This window comes from Lissotriton vulgaris, chromosome 2_1, assembly GCF_964263255.1.
Source record: "Lissotriton vulgaris chromosome 2_1, aLisVul1.2, whole genome shotgun sequence".
Classification (NCBI taxonomy): Eukaryota; Metazoa; Chordata; class Amphibia; order Caudata; family Salamandridae; genus Lissotriton; species Lissotriton vulgaris.
Window position 1 is genome coordinate 978123782 of NC_141687.1, and position 26802 is coordinate 978150583.

The 26802-nt window shown below is 43.3% G+C and overlaps 1 protein-coding gene across 1 annotated transcript in view; it reads left to right on the forward strand.

Annotated features, from left to right (window-relative positions):
• The window catches only part of CSMD2 (CUB and Sushi multiple domains 2), a 1651801-nt gene that overhangs the window by 1499013 nt on the left and 125986 nt on the right, over positions 1-26802 (forward strand). Inside the window, exons 53-56 of the mRNA XM_086956548.1 lie at positions 9617-9790; positions 19554-19727; positions 21778-21966; positions 22762-22935. Of these exons, the coding sequence (XP_086812674.1) occupies positions 9617-9790; positions 19554-19727; positions 21778-21966; positions 22762-22935 (711 nt within the window). The remainder of the gene's footprint in view (positions 1-9616; positions 9791-19553; positions 19728-21777; positions 21967-22761; positions 22936-26802) is intronic.

A 26802-nucleotide genomic window follows, 5' to 3' on the forward strand; every position in this document is an offset into this window, starting at 1 on the left:
CTACCGCTAGTAGGATTTACCAAAACCTCGCGAGACTGCTCCCGCTATACACAACCTAAGAACAACTAGGGTCGGCTCTTAATCAGCAAGGCTGAGCCACAATTCTATAACAACAAAGAGAATTGCCTATACTGATGTTTGGTTAACAAAAAGATTTGCCACCAGAGCAAAGAAGATTTATCAAAGCTAGGATGTGCTTATAAGTAGCCTTTTATTCGAATATCTTAGTCAAAAACACAAGGGTATATTTGTATCAATCATATACAATTTGAACAAAAGCAACATACACTAAAGAAATTGTGGACAAAAAAACTCAATGGAATGTTAAAATTCAACATACATTCTAAACCCAGTCATATCACAATCATACCTTGTCAGTCATACACAAAACACATATGAAAACGAATACACCCACGGCTAGATAGAAATAAATAGTCGTGTGATGTATTAGGTCTGCTACAATCTATACAGTTCTATATACACAATTATATTTACAAGTGTAACTCAAAAAATAAATCAACAAAGTTAAATGTCAAATCAACAACACTATATACATCGATTTTTTGTAAGCCAGTAATGTGTCACTCTATTCACACTACAGGACAACACAAATGTGAAAGAAGCAGACACTGAACATGGGACGGCCTACGCGTTTCGAATCCCCAGGGTTTGACAGGGATTTTCGTCAGGGCCAAAAGTTTCTAAAGAAAGAGAGAGAAAAAGAAATTTCTGTCGTGTGACTTTAAAAACTATATGTAATAAAAAATCAAGATGCTCCAAAGCATTACCACCCAATAAGCCTTTAGCTTACCACTATGGAGAATATCCGAAGAAAGGAAGAGCCTGTGTGATGAAAAAACAACATACAAAATGCTACATAAGTAAGGTGAATAGATCAAACAGGGGGGGTTTTGCTGGCCACTGTCCAGGGTTAAATTTACCTTAATAATGTCTGTAGGGGTTGCGTGTTCAAGTAAGAATGGAGTGGCGAGCCTGTAAGAGAACAGCGTCTATTAAGTATGCTGGCGAGACCGGGGTCGATGATAAAGCATGGGCATAGGGCGTAGGGTCTCTTACCAGATGGTCGTGCCACAGTGCGTCTTTAGACAGGAACGGAGATGTAAGGAAAAAGATCCAACACACTTTTTTTAGGAAACAGCCTCTGTTGAACAAAAACGGGTAGAAGGCTTGTTTAACCCAAGTGCCTAACGTTTAAAGGCATGTATAACAAAACATACAGGTCCTCCCCGCGCTTACTCGTTTTGGGCTCCGCTGGTTTCAATGGGTCGGCGTCCCCGCTTGCACTAATCTCCCGCGCATGCGTGGAGTGTGATGTAGCTGGCAGGCTCCTCAGTAAATAGAATTATAGTGCGCATGCGTCACACATAGACATGCCACGGAAAGGCTCCCTTGGCTTGATTCCGAACGGGCGTCTGTACTAATCTCCCGCGCATGCGTGGTGTATGATGTAACTTACAAGCTCTTCAGTAAATAGAGCTCTAGTGCACTAGCGCGTCTGTCACATTAAACACCACAATTGTGTAACCAGGTGGCATAATGAAAGGCAGGCAACTTTCCTGAATTAAAGTTTATAAATTTCCGATATCTCGTTTAATCCTTTGACTGCTGTATCAAATTTTACAATTAGGTAGGCTTCTCTTTTGGATAATTTCTGATCCATATCTCCACCTCGGGCGTCCTTTTCGACACGCGAGATCACAGTCCATTTGAGATCACTTAGCAAGTGGTTACAGCGTTTCCAGTGATTAACCAGTGGGGCGGTGTCAATCCCATTTTTTATTCTGGATTTATGTTGGGTAATTCGCGTCCGAATTTCCTGGTTGGTTTTTCCGATGTAGAGTAACCCACACGGGCAGGTAATGCCATAGACGACATATTTGGTTCTGCAATTACTAAAACTGTCATGTTTCCATGAGATTCCATGGTGCTGAAAAAGTGATCCCTCGATAGTTAGTTCGCAGCATAGACAAGTGCCACATTTGTGGTGGCCTGTGACGGGTGGTAATCCCATCATCTGTTTTAGCGATGGCTGTTTGTCTTTTTTTATTCCTGCTCTTATCACATGATTAGCCACGCTGCTTTCCTTTTTGAATGCGAATAACGGTGGAACTTGCAAGCTGTTATCCAAGTTTTTCACGAGATGCCAATTTTGTAGGATGATTTTTTTGAGATTATTGGCATTAGGACAGTAGGTGGTTACACAGACTTGCCTATTTGAAATAGATTTATTTTTCCTTTCGAGGAGACTTTCCCTCGGGGTCCACCTGGCCCTCTTCATGGAGTTTCGGACAAGTTTTTTCGGATATCCTCTGTCACATAATTTGGATACGAGATTTGCAGCATGAAATTTGTAGTCCTCCTGTAATGAACAGTTTCTACGAATTCGTAGAAATTGCCCATAGGGTAGATTTTCCTTGAGGCTTCGCGGGTGATTACTTGAAAAAAGTAAAGCCTTATTCCTGTCAGTGGGCTTAGTGAAGAGCGATGTAACTAATGTGCCTTCTAGCGGAAAAACTTCAACATCCAGAAAGGAGATTTTTTCAGCTGTCCCATGTTCAGTGTCTGCTTCTTTCACATTTGTGTTGTCCTGTAGTGTGAATAGAGTGACACATTACTGGCTTACAAAAAATCGATGTATATAGTGTTGTTGATTTGACATTTAACTTTGTTGATTTATTTTTTGAGTTACACTTGTAAATATAATTGTGTATATAGAACTGTATAGATTGTAGCAGACCTAATACATCACACGACTATTTATTTCTATCTAGCCGTGGGTGTATTCGTTTTCATATGTGTTTTGTGTATGACTGACAAGGTATGATTGTGATATGACTGGGTTTAGAATGTATGTTGAATTTTAACATTCCATTGAGTTTTTTTGTCCACAATTTCTTTAGTGTATGTTGCTTTTGTTCAAATTGTATATGATTGATACAAATATACCCTTGTGTTTTTGACTAAGATATTCGAATAAAAGGCTACTTATAAGCACATCCTAGCTTTGATAAATCTTCTTTGCTCTGGTGGCAAATCTTTTTGTTAACCAAACATCAGTATAGGCAATTCTCTTTGTTGTTATAAAATTACATTGATGACATCACTGATAACACCATAATGATATAGTCAACAGCACAGAGTGACTGAGTGGACATGTGTGGATCCTTAACATGGAAATATGTAAGTCTTGTAGGCACGTGTGCTCACACATATTAAAAGTTATACGGGCACAGTTTACAAATCACTAAAGCTTGAGTTCCAAGTATTACTTCATATTAAACAAGGTATAGGCTGAGCGCACTGATATGGGTTGCAGAGGTATTTTTGAAAGTAGCTTCTGACTTGGGGCATGCAAAATTGACATAATTTGCTTTTGTGTAAGTACCCAAAGGTACGGCAAAATATAAATCTGTGATGTTGCGCTGTGTTTTGGTGCAAAATGATTACTAACATCAATTTTTGGCACAATGACACATTTAAACAAAAGTAATGCAAGCAGCAGTCGTTCATGCTCTGTTGTTCCTGTGCACAAACAGTAAGTTTTTACTGCAATTGGTGCCCAATTACGCAAGGTGGTGTAATGGCGTAGAATCTGGAATTTTGTGAATAAATGTCTTTCTTTATTTCTTTATTTCGACAATTTGTTTGTCATAAAAGAAGGATTACAAACATTTATTACATCTAAAATAATTAAAACGAGGATTAAAAAGTTAAAACAATTCAACAAATCCATGTACATTAGAAGGTCGGAAAGTGCATAATACATAGTCCCTCATACCCCCAGCAGAGATAGGGGGGGAAACCCCCGGGTGGTCCAGTCAAGTAGCCGTAATTCAAATCTCAGAGGGTAACCAGGAGTGACCTCCTCATGTTCCACATTGCTGCTATATACTTAGTTACAGCAAAGACCACAACCGACGAGAGATCGGACTTAAGAATCCTGTATGTTTGGGCACAGTGAGTTAACCCCAGGTTTTTACATAACGGGGCAACCCACGTCCTCCTTGGACTAACGTAAGCAGGGCAAAAAAAGACAACATGTACCTCGCTTTCTAAATTGGCAGTACAACCTGGGCAATTCTCAGGGGATGAAATGCTCCACTTTGAAGTCAGCGCTCTAATAGGGAGGGAGCCGTGCCGCCATTGTAGGAAAAGCTTCCTCGCCGATGCGGGCCCATATCATCCAAAACTTGCTCATAAAAATAGCAATCCTTTATTGCTAAAAACGTGGCTGTGAGTGTTCCCGTTTGGATGTTAGACAGTAAACGGGCCCTTTTATTTTCCCGGAACAGCTGAACCAGCTGCAATCTCGAAATCCCTGTGCATGCTTGTTCTGGGTTGGCCCACATTGCCTCAAGGCCTAGGTTCTCGAGTTCCCCTCTAACATGCTTAAGCCAGGGTAATTTAGCAGCATTAGTTAGTCGCAAAATCTCAGTTAGCCTCTCCCCTGTATACACTCAACTCTGGGGAGACCCAGAGCCGCCTCCAAAAAGTTAATGGTCTTAGGGCCAGCTCTTCTTCTATTGGCCGTAGGCCCAGGTCAAGTCTTAGTGGGACCAAGGGGGTGCTTGAAGGTAGAGCTACCAGCTGCCTAAGGAATCTTGTGAATAAGCATAATGCAGAATTCTTGAAATTAGACCGGTGTGATTTCAATTTTACCTGACGTAGTAAGGACTTAAAACCAAAGGTTGTTCCTAAAAAAGCATTGAGAATAACCAAAGCTTCTATTGACAATAGATTATCCACCCTTGAATATGTGGACACATACCTGTGTCAAATCGTTGTAATACAGTGCTATAGATAAATCTATATAGGAAAGACGTTCTATATAGGAAAGCCGTTTATAAAGTGTGTATGTTTAGTTCCAGAATTTCGCTCAAGATTTTGAGGCAATGCAGATTATTGAATAATGCCACTTAGAGCTGATTTATCTCACATGTGTTTTACATTTGGCTGTAAGGTTATATGTCCTTGTGAAGTGCATTTTATTAAGCTAAGGTGAGTTGTCCACATACACCCAAGCAGAAGGTATCTTTTTAATAGCATATGTAGATCTGTCAACCTCTTGATTTAAAATTGTGGGCTATGTGAAGTCTTTAAGAGGGTAATCTGTTTAAGGTGAACAGAAAATTACCCACAGTTGTAGCATATTCAAATATTTCAGGTCCACAAAAACTATAGGACGGTGTCACAATGATTGTTTTGTGTCATCAGCGATGTTATCAATTATGTAATTTGAGATGCCATCAGTGTTGTTATCAGTAATGTAATTTAAAATGTCATGAATGATGTAATATATGACTACATAAACAGTGCATAGGAGGAGTCAAAGTTATAGCTAGCTCAATAAACTATAAATGTAGCTTTGTATTTAAAACAAAATCATTTAATCTTGTTTCAACACCTTTTTTATTGCCAAATTAACCTTTGTTTTTTAGGAAATTTTATTTCAAGTTTAAAAAAAAGTAAGCTAAGATCGCATTACCATACCTAACTATAATGTCATATTAACCTTTGATTAATTTTCGTGAATTTCTGGAGTTTCTTGTTCATATTCAGCCAACTCCCCCACTGTGCGAGGCCTCTAGCCATTTGGCTACAGGGCCTGGCCACTGACCTAGTCTTGCGCCCATCCTCCCTGCAGACGCTCAGCCTCCTACGGACACCCATCTCACATTGATTAAAAAAAAGAATTCCTGTACTGTAGTACTCTCGCAGTAAGTGCTGCTCAAATTTCACCTCTTGGTACAGTTGACAAGGCCAGCTTTATTAACGGACGCTACTACATTACCATGGAGATGAAGCTTAAGCAGTGGTTACCACAGGAGTACATCGGTGCCTCAGGGGAGGCCTGCGCTAAGTTCCTGCTGGATTGCCCCGCTACCTAGCGCCTGAAAAACAAAACGTGGCAACTGGTTGGGATGCCTCTTGGTCCCCCCAAAAGTGCTTTGGGGTCATAGTGTTAATACCCTGCCCCCTTATGCCCTTTTTAAAAAAACATTTTCAAGACACAATGATTGAGTCTCTGAGTCCTCCAACGGCGACTGCAACAATTTCTTCTTGGGTGGAGCCAGACAAACAGGTTACCGAGTCCCACACAACCATTCCTAATCCTGCTGTACCAAAATGACCGATAGTAGATCATTATTTTTGTAATTGTCGCAGCAGGTCTAATCGTCCAGATATAACAAAACTTTTAACTCTTTCTTGCTCAAACGACTAAACCGATTTACACCAAATCATGAAAAAGCACACCTTTTTAAATCAATTTTATTTGTTTTCAGTTCAATACATAGGTTACACGAAAATAAAAACAAGGACGCATTTAAATATGACATACAGCTTGGTATTAGCAGTGTTTGACTATGATCAGTCGGTGCATTATTGACTAACAATAATACAAACAGTAACACAATTGTCACTCAGATCTCACCAGGGGGGTAATTATACATTACATCCTCATGGTACGGCAACTCAGTAATCTGCATATAAGTAGTGCCTCCTCACTACTTTTCTATATTGAAAAAGCAACTAGTGATTAGATCACTCCTCCCTCTGCCCAACAGTATGGAGCTCACAAGCGTTTCAATATGGGGGAGAAGGCCACTCCCCCTAGACCCCCACATATAAAGGATCATCGGGGCACATAGCCAAATTAGAGGAGTGAACCAGTTAAGACTGCGAGCCAATATTTAGTCATCTCATAGTGTGAGAAGGCAACCCATTTAGGATATATGGGAATCTTTGTATGGCATGCAGTAGCCCCTCGCACAGGGCTGCTATATTGACCCTTTGAAATCTGCGGACCACCTACCATCTCAGTACCCCCGCCTTGCCCCATTTAATGGTGGCCACACAGCCGTGTTGTATGTTCGGGAGAGTGTGCGCCTTCCAGGCATTGCTTTGGTCCGCTGGACCATGAGAAGGGCCATGTCTAGGAATCTATTTCTTACCATTTGTGTTTTCTTCCAATCAAATGTGCCCAGCAGTGCCCCTTCCATAGTGAGGAGTCCCACGCGGCCCATCACTTCAGACATTGCCTCTGTATCCTCTTGCCATAGGGCCATAGCTGCAGGGCAGTTCCAAAACATGTGTGCCAAGTTGGCATTTGGTGCACGAAATCGGGAGCAATGCGGCGAAGACCCAAACTTTCTTTGTAGGCTTTCGGGAGTGAGGTAAGCTTGGCACAGGATGGCGTGTTGTATGTAATGAAATTTGCCATTTTGGGACACCTTCCTTGGGTAGTGTATGACTTTGTCCCATACTTTGGATGTAAAATCTCAGCTGATATCTCTTTCCCAGCAGTAGCACGTCGGATGCAGTGGGTCAGATGTAGTGTGAGCTAGCACGCATGCAAACCAGGTGATGAGCCTTTGTCCATGGCCCATAACATGGAGAGTGTGCACAAGCAGGTGCTGTTCTGGTTCAGAATCCACAATGCCCACATCCTTCATAGGCCATATGCAAGGAAGTATCCCACTGGTAACTCATATTCCTCTTGCAACTGGTGAAAGGATGGAATAAGGGGGCAGGCAAGAGAATCTAGCATCATCTGTTCTGGGCAGACCTGTATCTGCTGAGAGCCACTCCTGCTCTTTAAGCACCTGGAGTTCCGACAGTGAGGCGGTCTCTGGTTCAGCCGTGAGTGGGGGTGCCCGTCTCTAAGGGGCCCCTGTGATATGCTGGGCTTCCCCATGGCGTAGTTCCACACCATGTCAGAAGGCTCTCTCTGGTTATTCATTAGCCGCAATCCTCAGCACTGTGTCCCCCTCTGCTAAGGGGAATTGGAAGGACCACAGAGTGTGGTCCGCAACTTTGCCGGGCGGTGTGTCCCCATACCACAGTAGAGCATGGAAAATCATTAGGTGTCTGCCTGCCATGTGAGCAGAACTGTGTCTAGCATGAGATTTCAGCCCCCACTCTTACTAGCCTGTTGCTGCAGGTACTATACAAGTCTCTCAGTGCACTGGTCCTTGGGGGGAGGGGGAAACATCTCTGTTTCTCTAGTGTCTCCCCCTCCAAAAAGGCATTCTCGCTGCGTCACTGGAAAGTCCCAGATGCACCAATCCGTGGCGGGGGGACGTGCCCCTTCGTTTCCAGCATCTCCCCCACTGAGATAATACCTCAACATGCAGCCAGTCAGGCAGCAGAGGTACTCGCCCAGCTGCTCCACTGCTGTCTCTCCGGTTCCGGGGGCAGAGTGTGGGCTCCAGGAGGCTCCAAAACCGGTGCTGACAACAGCCACTGGGTCACTAGCCACCCGAGCCGCGGTGCAGCGGGTATGTAGGGCCCTTGCTTGTGCTCCATGTCTTGCTCTGTGGATGATCACTGCTGGGAAGGTTCTGTTCGCAGTCCCGAACTTCACCCCGGCTGGAGGTCACTGTCTAGGAATCCAGGTTCTCAGGTCCACTCTTGCAAATTGGCTGCAGCTCTGTAGGCCGAGCAGTTAGGAGTGTGGGGTGCCTGCGCCGGATCCCACAGCTCTTATAGGGGTACAATGGACAGGGTTCACAGGCTGCAGCTGTCTCCATGTGGTTTAGATTTGTGCCCCACCTCCCTTAATTTCAGGACTCCATGGCCTCCAAAAGTTCTTTAGGAGGTGCCGCTACCTGTCCATGCCCCGTTTCACCTTTAAACTAGGCGACAGCAGCCCAGGTCACTGCAATTATTGGCAGATCGTGGGTCTGGGACGCAGAACTTGGCTATGTTGCAGCGCCATCTTTGGTGGGTTAGACACGCCCCCCACAAAAAGCACACTTTCTAAGTAAATTTCAACATTTATTTGCCAAATTTGGTGTAATTCTGTTCAGTCATTTTTTCTGTATCAGAGAGCACATTTTTCTATGGAAAATTGGGAAAAAACATGGGAAAGCAACGTTTTGGGACCTCACCTCCTAACTTTTTCTTGGCCCCCCCACTTGACGGATGGGCACAAACCTCTCTAGGAGTGAGCTGCTGTGGTGGATGAAATTATTTTTGGAAAGTTGTGTGCAGATCCTTCAAATGGTGCCAAGGGTATTAGAGAAACAAAAAAAATGCTCTTCCTATGGAAACTCTGACCTAACTAACTATGACTACACAACAATGACTGTTAGTGTATTCAGTGTGTGTATATATATATATATATATATATATATATATATATATATATATATATATATATATATATATATATATATATATATATATATATATATATATATGTGTGTGTGTGTGTGTATATATGTTTATATGGAGAATGAAAATATATATGTTTATGTATATACGCATAAATATATATTCCAGGTATGTAGACACACACACACACACACATATATATATATATATATATATATATATATATATATATATATATATATATATATATATATATATATATATATTTTTTTTTTTTCTTCAAGGTGTGGAATTAAGATTAGAATAAGTAAATGTATAATTATCTGTATATACCTACCTTGACAATACTGTGGTAGTCAATATTTTGCCTATGATATTTTTGTACCACAATATTTATGTCCCTGATGTCCTGACATATAACCTTTCTTCAACAAGTCACATGCTAGCTAAATCTTACTTTATTGTCTCCTTTATCCAGCTGGACATTGTGGCACTCCAGAGCCTATCGTCAATGGACAGATCAATGGCGAGAACTACAACTACCGTGGCAGTGTGGTGTACCAGTGTGGGCCGGGCTTCCGCCTCATTGGAATGTCAGTTAGGATCTGCCAGCAGGATCACCGCTGGTCAGGAAAGGCTCCCGTCTGTGTGCGTAAGTATCATACCAAGATTTCAGTAGTCATGAGTGCTGGGTGGTAAAAAAGCCAGTCTCTATTTCCTTTTATAGAATGTAACCCTCCTGTAGCTTTGTTAGAAATGTTATTCTTTACCCAGGCCACGCAGGAACCACCACTCTAGACAGGGTAAGCTAGATACACACTAAAAGATAACCGGTGCTCACTCTCTGGTAGCTAGGCGCACAGCAGTCAGACTTATCTAAAGGGGGCTATGTGTAAAGTATTTGTGCAACACACTCACACACACAGTAACCCAATGAATACACTACAAAAAGACTCCACTTAGGTTTCGAAAAATAGAGAGTAAATATTTATCTGAGTAAAACAAGACCAAAACGACAAGAATCCAATCAGTAGAAGTTGAGATTAATCTTTAAAGATCAGATGCAGAAATAGTGCTTAGAAGTCACTAGCGGGCAAAAGGTTACTTGAGGTCACAAGGGACTGGTGCAACTCTAAAGTTCAGGGCGACCACGAGGAGGACAGGCCAGCTACAGGACAAATGCAGGGCCAGCTGGGAAAGTACCTTGGATGGAGAAAAGCGCTGATGCTAAGTGCTCAATGCATGGATCTTTTCCACGCATCTGGGTCACTGCATCGTCATGGAGCTTTGCTGAAGTGAAGGCAAAGCATTGTCACCAAGCCATGCAGAGTGTCTTTGTCGGCCAACACAGGCAGTAGAACCGCGGTTATGAAATAGCCTCTGCATCAAGGGGAAATGTGTCAGTTCCGATCGGCGGAGTGGTGATGATGCATCAGTTTTGATAAAAGCAACCTCAGAACCCACTTCTGAGGCCCAGAACTTGGAGACAGCAGAGTCCAGCATCACCAGCAGAGTTGCAGGAAGTCTTTTGTGTCCCTAAGATTTCAGAAAGCAGGAGGCTAGCCAGTAAGCCCTTGGAGATCACTTGGAGATAAGGAAGAGTCCAGCCCTCCTTCCAGCAGAGTCAGAGAGCAGCAAGCAGCAGGACAAACAGCAGAAAAGCACTCCTTCCAGAAAAAGCCATCCAGTTCTTTAAGCAGCACAAAAGTCCTTCTGACAGAGATACAGTTCAAGATCCAGAAGTATCTGATTTTAGGGAGTTAGAGACCCAGGACTTATACCCAAAAGTGCCTTTGATGTAGGGGGTGTCTTTAAAGGAGCTCTCTGAAGCGCACATGGATCCCTTTCAACCCAGTCCTGTCTTTCACACTATCTGTGGTGGGTAATCACTCTTTTATGTGTGGACAGGGCACTATCAATTGAAGTGCAAGTGTCAGCCCCTCCCATTCCCCCATACCCAGAAAGACCCATCAGAATGCAGATGAGTGCTCAGAATTCAGATTAGCCTCACCTTCCTGTGTTTCTGGCAATCTAGAGGGAACGCACAAAGTATTGCTGTCACCCAACCAGACGTGTATTGGAGACAGGCTGTCAGGCACAAAGAGCAGTAAGTAAAGAGAAATGTCCACTTTCTTGAAGTAGCATTTCTAAAACAATAATGTTAAATCTAATTTCATCAGTAAGGTGGATTTTTCATTGCCATTCCAAACATATAAAACATGAAAAAGCTACTCCTCTCTGATCCGGAATTACAGATTGAAAGTGTATCAAGGAATTCCCAATGCTGGCTTCCAAGAGGGGTAGGTTTCACAGTATTGGAAAGCAAAATAGGCCATTTGTCACTAGCAGGAAATGCAAAACATAAAGGTACATGTCCTGCCTTTTATTTACATATCACCCTGTCCTTAGGGTTACTTAGGGCCTACCTTAGGGGTGCCTGATATGTAATAAAATGAAAGTTTCAAGTTTGGCAAGTCATTTTAATTGCCAAGTCGAAGTGGCAGTAAACCTCACACACAGACACTACAGTGGCAGGCCTGAGACAGTTTTAAAATGCTACTTCTGTGGGTGGCATAATACGTGCAGCATCTCCACTGGTAGTATTTGAATCACAGGCCCTGGATATATGGTATAAAGCTATTAATAACATTTGTGGCATCACAGAGGATGATGTTACAGTCCCAGCTCTCTTTAAAAGACAAATAATGCCTAGGGAAATACTCTAAATACATATAAACATATGGTTTTCTGTACATTCCAGAGTAAAACCTAAGCAGATATCCACACCAACAGATTATTTTGAAAAAAACATGTTTTGCATACAAGAGTGCATCTGAATAAACAGAAAACAAGAGTGTAGGATGTCAGTTCAAAGCCTCTTCCACCCCCACATTCCTGATGTTCCAGAATTTGTACAGCCAAGCTGCAGTTAGGTCACGTGTCAAATGCTGGCTTGTTATCTTGCCCACCAACCCTGTTCAAGAGAAAGATGGCTAGTCATCTAAAAACACAGAGCATTATGATGCCATTGGTTCAGTATACAAATAGCACCTTAGGTCACTAGAGTGACATCAGAGGGCATACAATATTTATCAGATATATAATATAGACATGAAGTTTCCAGAATACAATATTAACTCAGAATGCCTCAGTGGAACATATTAGCACATCCCACATCCACCCAATACACTATATGAATACAGATGAGCATGCTATTTCTTACCATTATTTATTGTGGGGAGCGGCCATGATGCACAGGAGGTGAACCCTTGAGTATGTCATGATGCCCCTTCTTTCCCTCAGCAATGTTAATTAATGGCATACTGTACTCTGGCCGTCTCTCTCTCTCTCTCTCTCTCTCTCTCTCTCTCTCTCTCTCTCTCTCTCTCTCTCTCTCTCTCTCTCTCTCTCTCTTTCTATATATCTATCTATATATATATATATATATATATATATATATATATATATATATATATATATATATATATATATAATATATATATATATGTACACACACACAGACACACACACACACAGACACACACAGACACATAAATATTGTTTATTCTAGTTAATGTTTTTCATGTACATTCATAAGAAACTATTTTTAAGCCAAATCAGGAAGCTAAAGGGGTTACGTTTGAGCAAGGAGGTACAATCACATTACAGTCTTTGAACTATTAGGAGAGTTATTTTCATGTGTAAAATAATTGTAAAATGCAATAATTTGGTCCATGAACGTTTTTTCCTTGTCAGTTTTATTTTTCTGTGCTGCTAAAACTAGATTTTGATCTTTGCACTGTATTAATAAATATGTGAATGTGCACTCATTAGCACAGCTGCTCAAAATAACATGCTTTATTTGGCCACATGTATTCCCACTGCTATGGCATAAAATCAGAAATGCCAAATGCCTTAATATTTCCAGGCTGCCCACCGCACTTCATGCATATCAAGTCTCCCTCCACTAACAGAATGGACTAGACACTGCCCATCATGAGCTCAGCATGGCACCAAAGCCACGTGGCAGCCTAAGCATTGTCACTCCAACCTTCATCCATATCCAGGTATATCTAATTACACCAAATGAACACATTGAAAGACTTCCTGTAGCACCACCAAATACATAGACCTGCAACACAACCATATAGCTGGCTAAGTGTTGCCACCTTACTAGCAGAAAAGATTTACATTAGGGTTGTAAAAGTTGTACCGCCCTCACATATTCAGGAATCATTGAATCTGCAAAGGCAGGCAAAAATTATGGACTTTGCGCGAGGTAAAGTGACCATCTTTCACATAAATATTTCCAAATGAACTGCCCATCCATATCCAGTTGTTCATGTATGCTTTTTAGGTCTCAATTGAGACAGTGCATATACTGACCCTTGCAAAAAAGTTTGTTTACTTACAAGTGGCTCAGAGCACACACATTTCTAACCATAAGTTTGCTCTTTTGTCAGTCTTATTTGCTGGCTCATGTTTGATAAGCGCTTGTTGGCTTCCCTTTCGGTTTTTGTATTTGCCCCCGTTCCAGGAGCATGGACAAAGTACTGCTTTCTATTTTTTGGGAAGTGTCCTTCTGCTGCTTCCACTTTCAGTCTCAGCCTATTTTTTCTTCTACATGTAGCACTTCATAAGAGTATATGTGTTTTTTCAGTTCTCGTGCTTCCTGGTTTTGCTACATGTTTTCGCTTTTATCCACTCATTTTCTGTGTTGTGTTTGTTCCCTTTTACATTAGGGTCCCTTTTACTTTTCATTCTCCCCCCCCCCCCCCCCCTCTAATCTTTGGTGCATCATAACAACATCAGCAGGCCACAGTTTGTTAGTGTGGCTTTTAACAGTGATTACATAATACATGAATTACTTCACACTGCCATTAATTAGTAATCATTCATTTAGTTCGTGACAAAGTGACCTTTTGGTATGTGTTCCTTGATGTTTAGGATGCATTAAACTTTATTAGAATATTTAATGGAAAAGCAGTCTGTGTAATAAATTAGTTTCTGCTTGCATGATTATGGGTTGGAAAGAACAATCTAGCATACAAATAACATAATGTAATGTGTTTTATTTCTTGTTTGGTCGCTCCTATTACACTTCCTCCCATAGCTTAATATGTACATTTTGACTATGATTACCATATCATACTATACAATAACAGGCCGTACTAAATCATGCCATACTATCCAATGACAAGCATACCATATCAAACAATTCCATACTATACAATGTAAGGCTATATGATTTCATATCACACTATACAATGAGAGAAAAGTGCATACCATACAACCATAGCATAACATACAATGACAAACCATACCATACAATACCATACCATGCTATACCATGCTATAACATTACAGAGTAAACAATGACAGGACGTCATACCATACCAATCTACACAATGACAGGATATACCATACCATGCCAAGGTATACAATGATAGACCATATTGTATTATACATTCCATACCATAACATACGATGACAGACCATACCATACCATAAGATAACAGGCCATACAATACCGTATAATACCATGCTATACAATGACATGCCATATCATACATAGACAGGAATAACATGCTTTAAAATGGCAGGCCTTACTTTCCTGTATAATACCAAACCATACCATACTATACAATGGCATGCTGAACAATGAAGGACCATATCATACCGTGCCAGGCCATACAATAACAAACTATATCATATCATGCAATGAAAGGCCAGACTGTCCATAACATACTTTTCCATACAATACTATACAGTGAAAAGCCATACCATGCCCGACCATACTGTACTGTACAATGATGGGCTATACTGTACCATACAATACTATAAAATGGCATCCCATGCCATACCATCCCATAACATAAAATGACAGGCCATACTATTACAATGATAGTCCATACCGTACCATACTTTACAATGACAGGCCATACCATACTATACAATGACAGGCCATACCGCACCATACTGTACAATGACAGACATACCAAACCATGCAATACACTGACAGGACAGACTATTTCATACCATACAATGGGCAGGCCATACCATTCCATACAGCAGTAGGCCATACCATACCATAATATACCACACCAAACTGTACAATAACAAGCTATACCATACATTCCATACTATACAAGAAGGGCCATATCATACCATGGCATACTTTACAATGACTTGCCATATCATACCATAAAAAGGCAGGCTGTACCATACCAAATGCAATGTTGTTTAGCCTGGTCATGGACCCCTTAGTCCGACATTTTAAAGAGAGACATCTACAGAGGGGCCTACAAATTAACACCGGACCTCTCTTGGTCTCGCTTTGTGCGGACAACATTATTCTATATGTCAGAGAACCCAAAGTAAATTTGGGTTCTCTGACTCATTTTCGACCTTCCCCCCAATCACACGGGAAATGTTTATATCCCTTCTTAGGAAGGTTTGCTCTGGTTCCCCCGCCGACTGTTGCCCTGTCCACATTGCCCGTGAGATTTTCCTCAGTCTCCCAGAGGCACCAACAACTCCCTTGCACGGGGGCGGTTCCCAGTGCATTTAAATTTGCTGTTGTCTCACCTATCCTCAAGAAACCTGGGGCAGGCCTTCTGGTCTTGAGCAATTTTCGTCCAATAGCTTTGCTCCCTTTCCTGGGTAAACTTCTTGAAGCCTATGTAACTGGCTGCCTTGGCTCCTTTGTAGAAAACTCCCAGTTTCTAGATCAACACCAGGCCGGTTTTAGACCACGACACTCTACAGAAGCCAAAATGGTGGCAGTTCATGACAAACTAAGAAAGGGGGCGGACAACAACATCTCCCAAGCCCTGGTGCTCCTTGATTTGTCGGCAGCTTTCGACACCGTTGACCATACCATCCTTCTTCAATGGGTCGAGAGCGCCGGCATCAGGGGCACCTTGCTGAGTTGGCTCACCTCCTTTCTACAGGATCGTGAGCAAGGCGTTCGCCTTGGTCCTTTTACATCTGTAGCCAAAAATCTGACTTGTGGGGTCCCGCAGGGCTCCTCTCTCTCCCCGTTACTATTCAATCTTTACATTTCCCCTCTCATTTCTAAGCTTCGGGAGCTACCAGGGGTCGTCCTCAACTATGCTGACGACCTCCAGCTCATCTTTGATATTGATTCTTCCCCTGCCTCTACCGAAAAATTCCAATCTACCATGTCTTTCATCAGCAATTGGATGAACGCAAACCAACTTAAGCTGAACCCTGGAAAGACCGAGATTGTATTGACTGGGCCCCCGGCTAACCCCTGGAGTCCCAGCTTCTGGCCGCTCTCGCTGGGCAGTGCCCCATGCCCGGTGAGCTCAGGCAAGTCTTGGAGTCACCATCAGCAAGGATCTGACTATGAAACCACAAATTAAATCGGTGCTTTTGGCTTGCTTTTACCATCTCCGCCGCATTAGGAAGATCAGCAGGTTCCTCACTCATGAGGCCTTGGTTCAGACCATGCTTGGGCTGGTTATGTCCCGTATTGATTACGGAAATGCGCTGTATGCTGGGATCCCCCTCTATCAATCCCGCCAGCTCCAGCTGATCCAGAACCAAGCGGCTAGGCTGGTTTTTCGCCAGCCCAGCACAAGTTCAGCGAAGCCCCTCCTGAAGAGCTTGCACTGGCTCCCTGTGATCCAGCGCTGCCTCTTCAAGGTGGGCTGCCTGACTCCTCAAGCCCTCGCCCAACAGGGCCCGGCATTTATCTCCTCCTGTCTTCATTGATACATCCCTTCTCGAGCCCTTCGTTCCTGGAGCTCCAATCTGTTACTGTCATGTCCGTTCAAACTGAAAAGATTGGGCGGACTGAGATTTTTCTCCCAAGCTCCACTCTTTTGGAACTCTCTGTCCCCAGGCCTCCGTCTTATCCCTTCCTACCTCAACTTTAGAAAGGCGCTGAAAACTTGGTTATTTTCTCAAGCCTTTGATTAGTCATCTTCCTGTTCAGGTTATTAACTAGCAGTTCCTCCTCCACTATCCAAAGCGCCAAGAAGCCGTTGGTGTACGTGCGCCTAACAAATTCTTTTTTCATATCATATCATATCATTTCATATCATATCATATCATATCATATCAGAAACAGAGGAAAAGCATGCGAACTTATGAAAAGTGAGAGCGGGATGTAGACCCCTTTTAAGATTTACATTAAACACAATAGATTCCACAAGTGCTGTGATGACAAAACCTAAACAGAACAATAAAAGTCACTCAGACTCTGAAATTGCTATTGGACCATGCAGTTGGTGTGAAGTCAATGTCATAAGTTTTTATAGAGCGCCAATTGTCACCGCAAGGTCTCAAGGCGCTTGCAGCATAAGCACCGGCAAGGAGAAGAACAAAAACAGAGCGAGCAACACATCGAAGACCAGGGGTCCCCAGCTAAGGAAAAAGCCATGTTTTCAAGGCTTTACGAAATTGCTGATGCTCATTAATAGAGAGAAGGTGAGGAGGTAGCTTATTCCAGAGAGCAGGTGCGAGGAATGAAAAGGAGCGCTGCCCATGCCTAGAGGTTCATACGCGGGGTTGCGTTAGCAAGGACTTGTGGCTAGATCTAAGGGACCTCTTGGGGACATACCAGTTGAGTTTCTTTTGAAGATACCGGGGCCCCTTATTATACAATGAATTGTGGGTCAGACATAAGATCTTAAATTGACTTTTTTGCCGTATAGGGAGCCAATGAAGTTTTTTCAAACATGGGGCGGAAGCCGTTCTAGGCGGCAGATCCAGCACTAATCTAGCCGCCGTATTCTGCAAAGTTTGTAGTTTTGTCAACAGATCCTCATTCAGGCCGTGGCACATGGCATTACCATAATCCAGATGGCTAATGATCAGGCCCTGGACCAACGCCTTCCTGGCTTCAAGCGGAAGCCATTTAAAGATCTTTCTAAGGCCACGCATTATACCATAGCAGGTGCCCGTCACCTTGGCTACATGATTTTTCAAGGACAGAGCACTGTCAATTATAATTCCAAGGTTCCGGACTACCGACTTGGGGGCCGGGCAAACTCCCAATTCGGATGGTCACCACTCTGGCGTCCAACATCTGCCTGCTTTCCCAAACAGAATAATTTCAGTCTTGCCCGCATTGAGTTGGAGTTTATTCACCCGCATCCAGCTGCTGATCTCGACCATACATTTTTTAAAACGTACGCGAGTTGCGGCAAGATCTATGCCGCATGTGATCAGCAGCTGCGTATCATCTGCATATGACACCGTTCCAAAGCCAAAAGATTTGATTATTTTAGCCAGAGGTGTCAAGTACAGATTAAAAAGCAGCGGGCTCAAAATCGAGCCTTGAGGCACGCCCACTGTGACCGGGCGACTACGGGCAGCCAGGGAGTCGACTCGAACGGTGGTGAGGCGGCCAGTGAGATCATCCTCAATCCAGCCCAGTGCCCCTCCTCGGACACCAATCTCCCACCGCCGATGTATCAAAATACCGTGGGAGATGGTGTCAAATGCTGCGGAGAAGTCTAGGAGGATGAGTACAGCTGAGTCGCCCCTATCCATCGCGAGTCTGATGTTATCCACCATCTCCACTACAGCTGTCTCTGTGCTGTGCGCGGCCCGAAAGCCAGACTGGGAGGGGTCAAGAGCTCCACTGGCTTCTATATAGGCCGTCAGTCGTTTGTTCACAAGAAGTTCCAACACCTTACCAAAAAACGGCAGCAGTGATATTGGCCGATAATGAGAAGGCAAAGCAGGATCATCAGATGGCTTCTTCAGGATAGGCTTTACTTGGGCCTGCTTCCACTTAGAAGGAACCTCAGCTTGCTCCAGAGAGGTGTTAAAACTGTCTGTAAGGGACTCGGCTAGCAGAGGCATGATTTTCTTACAGTGTCTTGGCGGGAAAGGGTCCATAGGGAAGCCTGACTTTATTCTGCTAAGACCTTCAAGAGTCTCCTTGACCGTGATCGGCGTGAATTTCGTCAGGTAGAGAGCTTGATTATCGATCATCATAGATGGTGGCGTCACCGAGCTATCATCTGGGATCGGTTGGTCAGCGTCTGGAGTGGGAAAAGCAGAATATATTAACTTGATTTCATCCTCAAAAAATTCTGCCATTGACTCAACCCATTTTTGGGAGGGGCTAAACAGAGATTGTTCAGCACGAGGGGACGTAAATTCCGTCAGTATTTTAAATAGTTCTCTGAAGTGTGCTATGCAAAAACTGATAAGTGTCCATGATATATAACTTAGGATGTAAGGGTTGTAAACATGTTCCTAATTCTTTGAAGGCAGGGTCGTGACTTTAATCTTGGTGCATATTTGAAATTTGATTATGATTGTTTTTATAATATAGACATGAAAGTCCGTAAAATAAGAAATAGTTTACCCATGATTAAACATAATGTATTATTGTCAATAACCCTATGATAACCTTATTATATTTTTTTCAGCAATCACATGTGGCCATCCTGGAAATCCAGGCAACGGACTAACCCAGGGATCACAGTTTAACTTGAATGACGTAGCAAAGTTTGTTTGCAACACCGGGTATTTATTGGAAGGTGCATCCAGGTCCCAGTGCCAGGCCAATGGACAGTGGAGCAGCCCTCTCCCCATCTGCAGAAGTGAGTGCTTCCCCTTTCTATTACAATTATGGTGAGGGGACACAGGGTGGAAGGGCCCACTGAGCGTGGTAGGGATGATTGCGCTCACGTCCAGCATTTTGATTGAAAGGTATGTCATTGATATACACAAATTTAGTGTAAAAGGTTATGGCTCCGGAAGTGGTCAAGCTCAATTAAATGAAGTCATTCGTCTCATGTAAATCACAGCAAATAAAGCCATTTTCTAAATTTGAGAAAATAAGCCAATCACATTAATTACTGTACTGCCATCTTCTAGCATATTTACCTAAATAAATAAAAAAGCGTACTCTGAACGAGTACATGTAATATCTCTCTTAAGACGTATTCTTGAACAGTTTAAAAAATATTTTTTTTCCCTCCAAAAACAAGGAATGTAGATGCTGGTGCATTAAACATTTCCACATGCCCTTGTTAAGTTGCCTTTAATATGATAAGCAACAATGTGGATCTTTGTACCAGATAAAGAGTCAGATCATGAATGAATGCTCTGGAATTTTATGCCATGACAGACACATATAGGTTTACTTTTCTAATGACTTCAAAGGAAGTGCAAAAAAATACTTTCTTGGTTGAAATGCCAGATTCAAATGGTACTAATTAAGGAATGGATCTACAAGTGGTGTTAAATGTATATGAAGGACAATATGAATCAGTTTCAAGCCTACTGAATTTAGCATTTGCTTAAAGGTCTGAGTGTTTGGAGGAGCATTAACAACTCTTTGAAAATGGAAATCAAACAGAGCGCTAGGTGGATTCCCATTTAGTCTTCATGAAGAAGAACGAATCTTCCCTGAGTCAAAGGAGTTAAATTTGTCTCAATCTCTGGAGGAGAGTCCCCTCCCTCCAGGTTGAGGGGACAGAGTCTTTCATAATGAGACATTTGTGGTGTGGAAAAGACAATGATGCTGGTCAGTTATATCTTCGACTGCAATGTATATGACAGTGGGAAGGTACAATTACTGCCTCTCAGTGCCACATCTCATGGACTAGATAAGTGATGAAGAAAGCAAGCTCTTAGTGGTTTCTTTTCTCTTTCCTTTCACATTCCCCTTCGCCTTTACTTTTGTGTGACACCCTTACTCCTTCCTCTACTCTCCAACCTTTTTGAGGCCTGCCTTTCCATTACACACTGACCTTTCTTAATACCGCTTGTGAAAGATGAAGGGGTTTATTTACAAGCCACTTGTGCCACCAGTGTGTCACTTTTTGTGATGTTCAATGGCGCAGGAGCCTGCTCTATATTTACCAGGCAACACTAAGCCATGTTTTTGGCTTAATGCTGCCTTCTAAATCTCGTTCCCTTTAAGTCATTTTCTGCGTTAAAGGGGCCTACAGAGGGTGTTTCTGGGGGTGTTCCCAGCAACCTCCATGCCTTTTTTTGCGCTGCCTCAGGTTAACGAAAAATTGTAAATCTGAGGCTGCGCCAAAAACGTATGCCTCCCAAGGGGAGAAGTAAGGGAGGAACAACGAGGAGAAATATGCTTATTTCTCCTTGTTTTCCCTTTTTGTGTGTGTCACAGCACACACAGAAAGAGGGAAAAGCCTCTTGTGATTGTTTTTGTGCAGGAAGGTTTTCCTTCTCCCAAAAAAAATCATCCCTGCAATGCAATTACCCTTGCACCCGGTGCAAAGGTGCCTGAGTTGGCGCACAGCAGCCCATTGTGCTCCAGTGCAGTGGAAGGAGACAGGAATGCATTCCTGCCCTTTTCTTTTGCAGCAGTGAGGTCTGCGGTGCTGCCCTATGGCAACAACTCATAAATGAGGCTGGAATTCAGTTCAACACATTGTTTGGTTTGAAATCTTCACACCTGTCTCTGAACTTGTTTCTAAGTCTAGTCTGCCTTTTGTTAGTATCTGAGCCCAGTTAATAGAGCTTTCAGCAGCCTTTGAAACTGCTTTTTAAATTCTCTATGTTTCCGCACTCTAGCTTGAATTAGAGCCATCACTGAGTCCATCCCTGAGCTCATCTATTAACCTCCATGGTCTGTGTACATTTCTTACCCTAGCTTTCTTTTCCCCCCTCCTGCAGTTGTAAACTGTACTGATCCAGGTCAAGTGGAGAACAGTGTTCGTCAAGTTCATCTGAAAGGCCCTTACAGGTTCAACTTTGGCACCACCGTCTCCTACGAGTGCAATCATGGGTACTACATGCTGGGCACACATGTCATCTCCTGCCAAGGGGATGGAACCTGGGATCGGGCCCTACCACAGTGTCTGTGTAAGTGCTGCAGAGTTAGATTATACTTGGGTAGGCGAAATGGGGTCTCAGCCTCTATTATATTCCTGCGATATTCCTACCAAGACCTTCCTCCTGACCTCATGGCACTGGTCAGCTGTTGTTCCTAGCCAGCATGCAACAGCTATTCTGGTAAAGGATGCTGCAGGCTTAAACCTAATCTTGTACCTGGACCCTGGATGCATGTAAAACACTTATTCTGTGAGGGAATTCACTTTGCTTTTTTCTGAGATGTAACCATAGCAATGGGTAGGGGAGGCTGGAAACCAAACTGTGAACCACAGTCCATCAACCCAAAAGTGAGGGTGCTAATCATGAGGGTATAGGTCCTGACTGACATAGCCTCACCAGACCCGTCTTGTTTGCCAATTGCACACACCTCTCAGGAAAAAGGCCTCACTCACCAACAAGGATATTTGTGGTTCTACTCTCTGCTTTTTACAGAAGTCAGTTGGTCTTGAAAATATATTGCCCTCTCACAGAGCTAAAATGCAATCACTGCTACGGCGTTAAGTTGAAATGTGTGCTAGTGGTGGTCAGCTGCAGGACCGGGAACATCACTTAATATTCAGGTTCTCCATTGTGGGTATCCTTGTCCTCTCTGTGGCATTCACTGTGATTCCTGCTGAGACCCAGAAGACAACATTATGAGTGGGGATTAGTCTGGTCACTGCTAAGCGGTGTGTAGTTATTTAAGACCTTGTCTGTTAACTTGTCCTGATACATAGAAGATTCACAATATTTGACATTCTTAATCATTGGCTGGTTTGCTTCTAGTGGTTTCCTGTGGCCAGCCTGGTGTCCCACCCAATGCACAGATCTCTGGGGAACAATACACAGTTGGCTCAGTAGTCCGGTACAGCTGCATGGGGAAGCGGACGCTGATCGGTAATAGCACACGTATGTGCCAACTGGATGGGCACTGGAGTGGGTCTCTCCCTCACTGCTCAGGTAAGAATCCAAACAGTCTACATGTGATGAACGAGGCCATATCCTGGGTGGGCTTATATTTCACGCTTCTGTAAGGATGCTGAGCTGCAGGTCCGGCTTTAGGGCAGTGCAACCGGTGCGACCCCACTGGGAGTTGACCTGTGGGGGCACTGACTGACGTGGGGGCGCTGTATTAGGCAATAACTTACAATTTAAAAGCAGGTGATGCAGAGTTCCTTGTGCGTTCAGCTTTCAGGCAGCAATAAAAATGTCATCATAACTCTTGTGTTTAATGTTCCATTTAGTGGCCATTTTGATTTGTCATAAAGTAGGGCAGAGGGTTTATGTGCCTGCTTCAAAGAACAGATCTGTATTTTATGTGGATAGCCTAGCGGATTAGTAATGACAGCCTTTACCGGCACTTTAAAGCAAATTAAATGCATGCTAGAGAGGGGCTATAGAGAGATGAGGAGTCCTTTTGCCGGGTGGTAATGAGAGAATCTAAGGAGGAGCTCATGGGAGAGGGCTAAAAATTGTTGTCGTACTGGACGCAGCCAGTGCTAAAGCTGGCCTTGCTGAGCTGGATGGCAACTGGAGTGAATCCTTACCTCACCGCCCAGATAGGAATGGAAAGAGTCTTACAGTGGCAGGAGAAAGGAAGGACCATAAAGTCAACATTTCTCCCCACACCTCTTAGGATTCTGGAATGTTGAGTTTGTTCAGACCCAAGCTCCACCTGAAAAAGATGGAATTAAATTCAGATTGTAAAAATATGAATGCCAGGGCTCTCGTCAGGAGGCAGCTTACACCAGCCCATTTCTCCTGTTAGAGCCGCCTAAAACAGAACCAACTATTAACCATGCAAGTGAGGAGAGGATATGGCATCCAGAGCCAGACCTGCCAACTTGGGAGCTGGGGAACCAGGTTCGAGTCTTGACTCAACATCCTGTGTTTCTGGGCAAATGACTTAAGGGCAGATGTATCAACATCCTGATTTGTGAATCTAAAATAGCGATTTTTTAGAAATCGCTATTTGAGATTTGCAAATAGGATGTATGTAGAAAATCGAACATTTTTTGCGATTTCCTAAAATTCTTTATTTGCGATTTGCAAATTGCAAATCGCAATTAAGGAATAATTTCCCATTCATTTCTATGGGCCATAAGGCCCATAGGAATGAATGGGAAATTATTCTCAATTTGTGATTCGCAAATTGAGAATAATTTCAATGGTGCAAGGGTGTCATAAGGACACCCTAATGCACCCCTGAAATGAACATGTCTGCGCATATGGCACCTTCAAAAATGCCAAAAAGGGCATTTGTGAAAGAAATCGCAAATTACCACCAACGTGAAGTTGGTGGTAATTTGCGATTTCTTAAGGAGAATTCGCAAAAATTAAATGCTTGTTGCATAGAATTTAAGTAATCGCAATTTGCGATTCCTTAAATGCTTACGCAAAATTAAGGAATCGCAAATTTTGGGATTCCCTAATTTTGCGATGCAATTTCCCTAATACAAACCATTTAGCGAATTTTTATTCGCAAACGCTACTTTTTTGCGAATTGCAGCGTTTGCCACTAAAAATTGCCTTGATACATCTGCCCCCTAATCTCCCTGTGCCTACCATAAATGAATGTGAATGTGTCCTTAACTGGTGCTCATTACAAACACCAGGGTTGATGATTAAGTGCCGGTGCTGAGCACCGGAAACCACCATCTCAAATTAAGCACTGTATCAGCTCACACGACCTATTTTTGATCCATTATTTCATATGATTATTCCTATTATGGCTGCTGGTGTTCAGATTGTCTAAGAGCATGACGTCTCCAAAATCATCCTTTCGGAAGATGTAGGGAGGAGAAATTATAACATGGCATTTCTTTTCTGTGGAAACGACTTTTCTCTTTTCCAGTAGCAGTAGGTGTTTAATAACCTTGAAAAAAAAGTTATTTCTAATGTATGCAGTTCTGTTCCTTTCCTTTTTTGTTCCTTGAACGCCCTCGAGGTTTAATGTCAGGACTCATAAACACTTGGTTTACAGCCGATATTTTAAGCAGCCGTAAAAAAAAAAAAGATAAAAATCCCGTTAAGTGTTTTGGGAAGATTGATGCTCCGTGTTTCAGAATGGGAATAAGACCAAAAGAGCTGTATATTCTGGAGACCTTCTCGAGGGTAAATATGACTTCTCCAACCAGAGCCTGTTAGGTATTATCTCAAGTGCACGTCTTTGGACAAGTTGGAAAAAAAGTGATAAAAAAAAGTGATAAATCTGTAGAATTTGTTACGTTGTTCCAACAAAGTCAAAGCTGATTTCAAACAGAGAAATGTTATGTTATTTAAATGCAAAATTGGGGCTGCGCGTGATCCGCTGGTGGCCACTTCTGGGGAGGTTTATACACTCTGACAGGATATTTACTGGCCTCTTATATCAGTTGTTTTTCTAAAGAATATTTATATATCTCTTCTCAGACAATTGGGCAATGCTAAGTCCTCTGGGAAGGAACATGCGTCAGCTTATATTGCAATGCAGGGGTGTCGAGCATTGGCCTGCCAGGGCCAGGGACATGACATTTTCAGGCCATCCAGGCGAGGCGCGCATGCATGTGATGAATACAAATGCTGAAATCTGGAATGGCTTCAGCCCTTCTGGGCATGCGTGGAAAAACCATCATGTGATGCCTGCATCGGAAGGCCAATGTGTAAATCCTTGGAGATCCAGTCATTGAGACTAATCTGCTAAAAAATCGAACGGTAATATGTCACAATATGGCTCCTAATGTGCTGGTCATACACCTCGGCATCTCTGGGGAGAAGGGCACTGCTTCAAGCACTGCGGTCACCATGTATAAGTTTAGCAACCAGCTAGGGACCTGTGCGATATGGTGGTCTGAGATAATGCCCTGGCGTGGGTGGCAGGGCGTACAGTCAAGGGAAGCTATGGAAGTCTCTCGCAGGAAGGTTAACAGCGCCATGAAGAAATTCACTGAGCAAAGGAGGTTTGGCTACATCTGTCATGGGTTGCTGCACGCAAAGGCCACAGGGTGTTTTGATGAAGATGGTGTACACCTGTCCAGAGTGGGTATGGACTTGTTTCTACTTGATCTAGGGGAGGCCTTAGAGACAGCAGGGTGTAAGTAAGGAAGGCTATCTTGGTGGGGACTGTGGGGTGACGGTGGCCACACCCAGAGCTGTGACGGAGTTACAGGGTGATCCAGAAGCTGTATGGTACATACAGGTACCCTCTGCAGAAGCACAACAAGGGTGCAAAGGCCAAATATCCACAGGAAGGTCCTCGCGTTGGACCCTGTAGGAGCGACGGCGCCCTGTTAGTCCTACAGGCAGTTGTGGACCTGAGCAACGGGGGGTTGCCTGGCAGGTTCCGCCCCCCTATGGGGTGTGAGCAAAGGGGTGGGCTGTTGGCCCACTGGTAGGAGGTGTCTCCCCTACCCACAAATATGGCAAACACCATTGGGCAGTGCAACAGTGTCATTTGGCTCATCAGGTGGCAGGCAGCGAGGGGCTGCCTACCTTGGGATCGCCCGTAAATTAACCCACCAATGTTGGCATATTTGTAATGCTAATAAACCAGGAGCAATTTTCTCCACAAAGAAGGTGTCTTGTCTGGTTATTGCTCTAGGAGAATGCTGTATGGGGGAGGCTGAGTGTTTGCCGATATTGGCACTATGCAGGCTGCCCGGGGTCCACGAAGGAGACCGACTAAAAGGGCGGCCTGTTTAGTGCCACAAAAGGCACCATAGGCAGCCTCCCAGTGTTTGGGACCCTCAGGGGTCCAGGAGTGCCGCATCACTTCCGGGGAGAGGTGAGGGCAGGGGATGAGGTACATATACCTATCCCCCCCTCTTTGCCCACTACCCTGATCCCGTT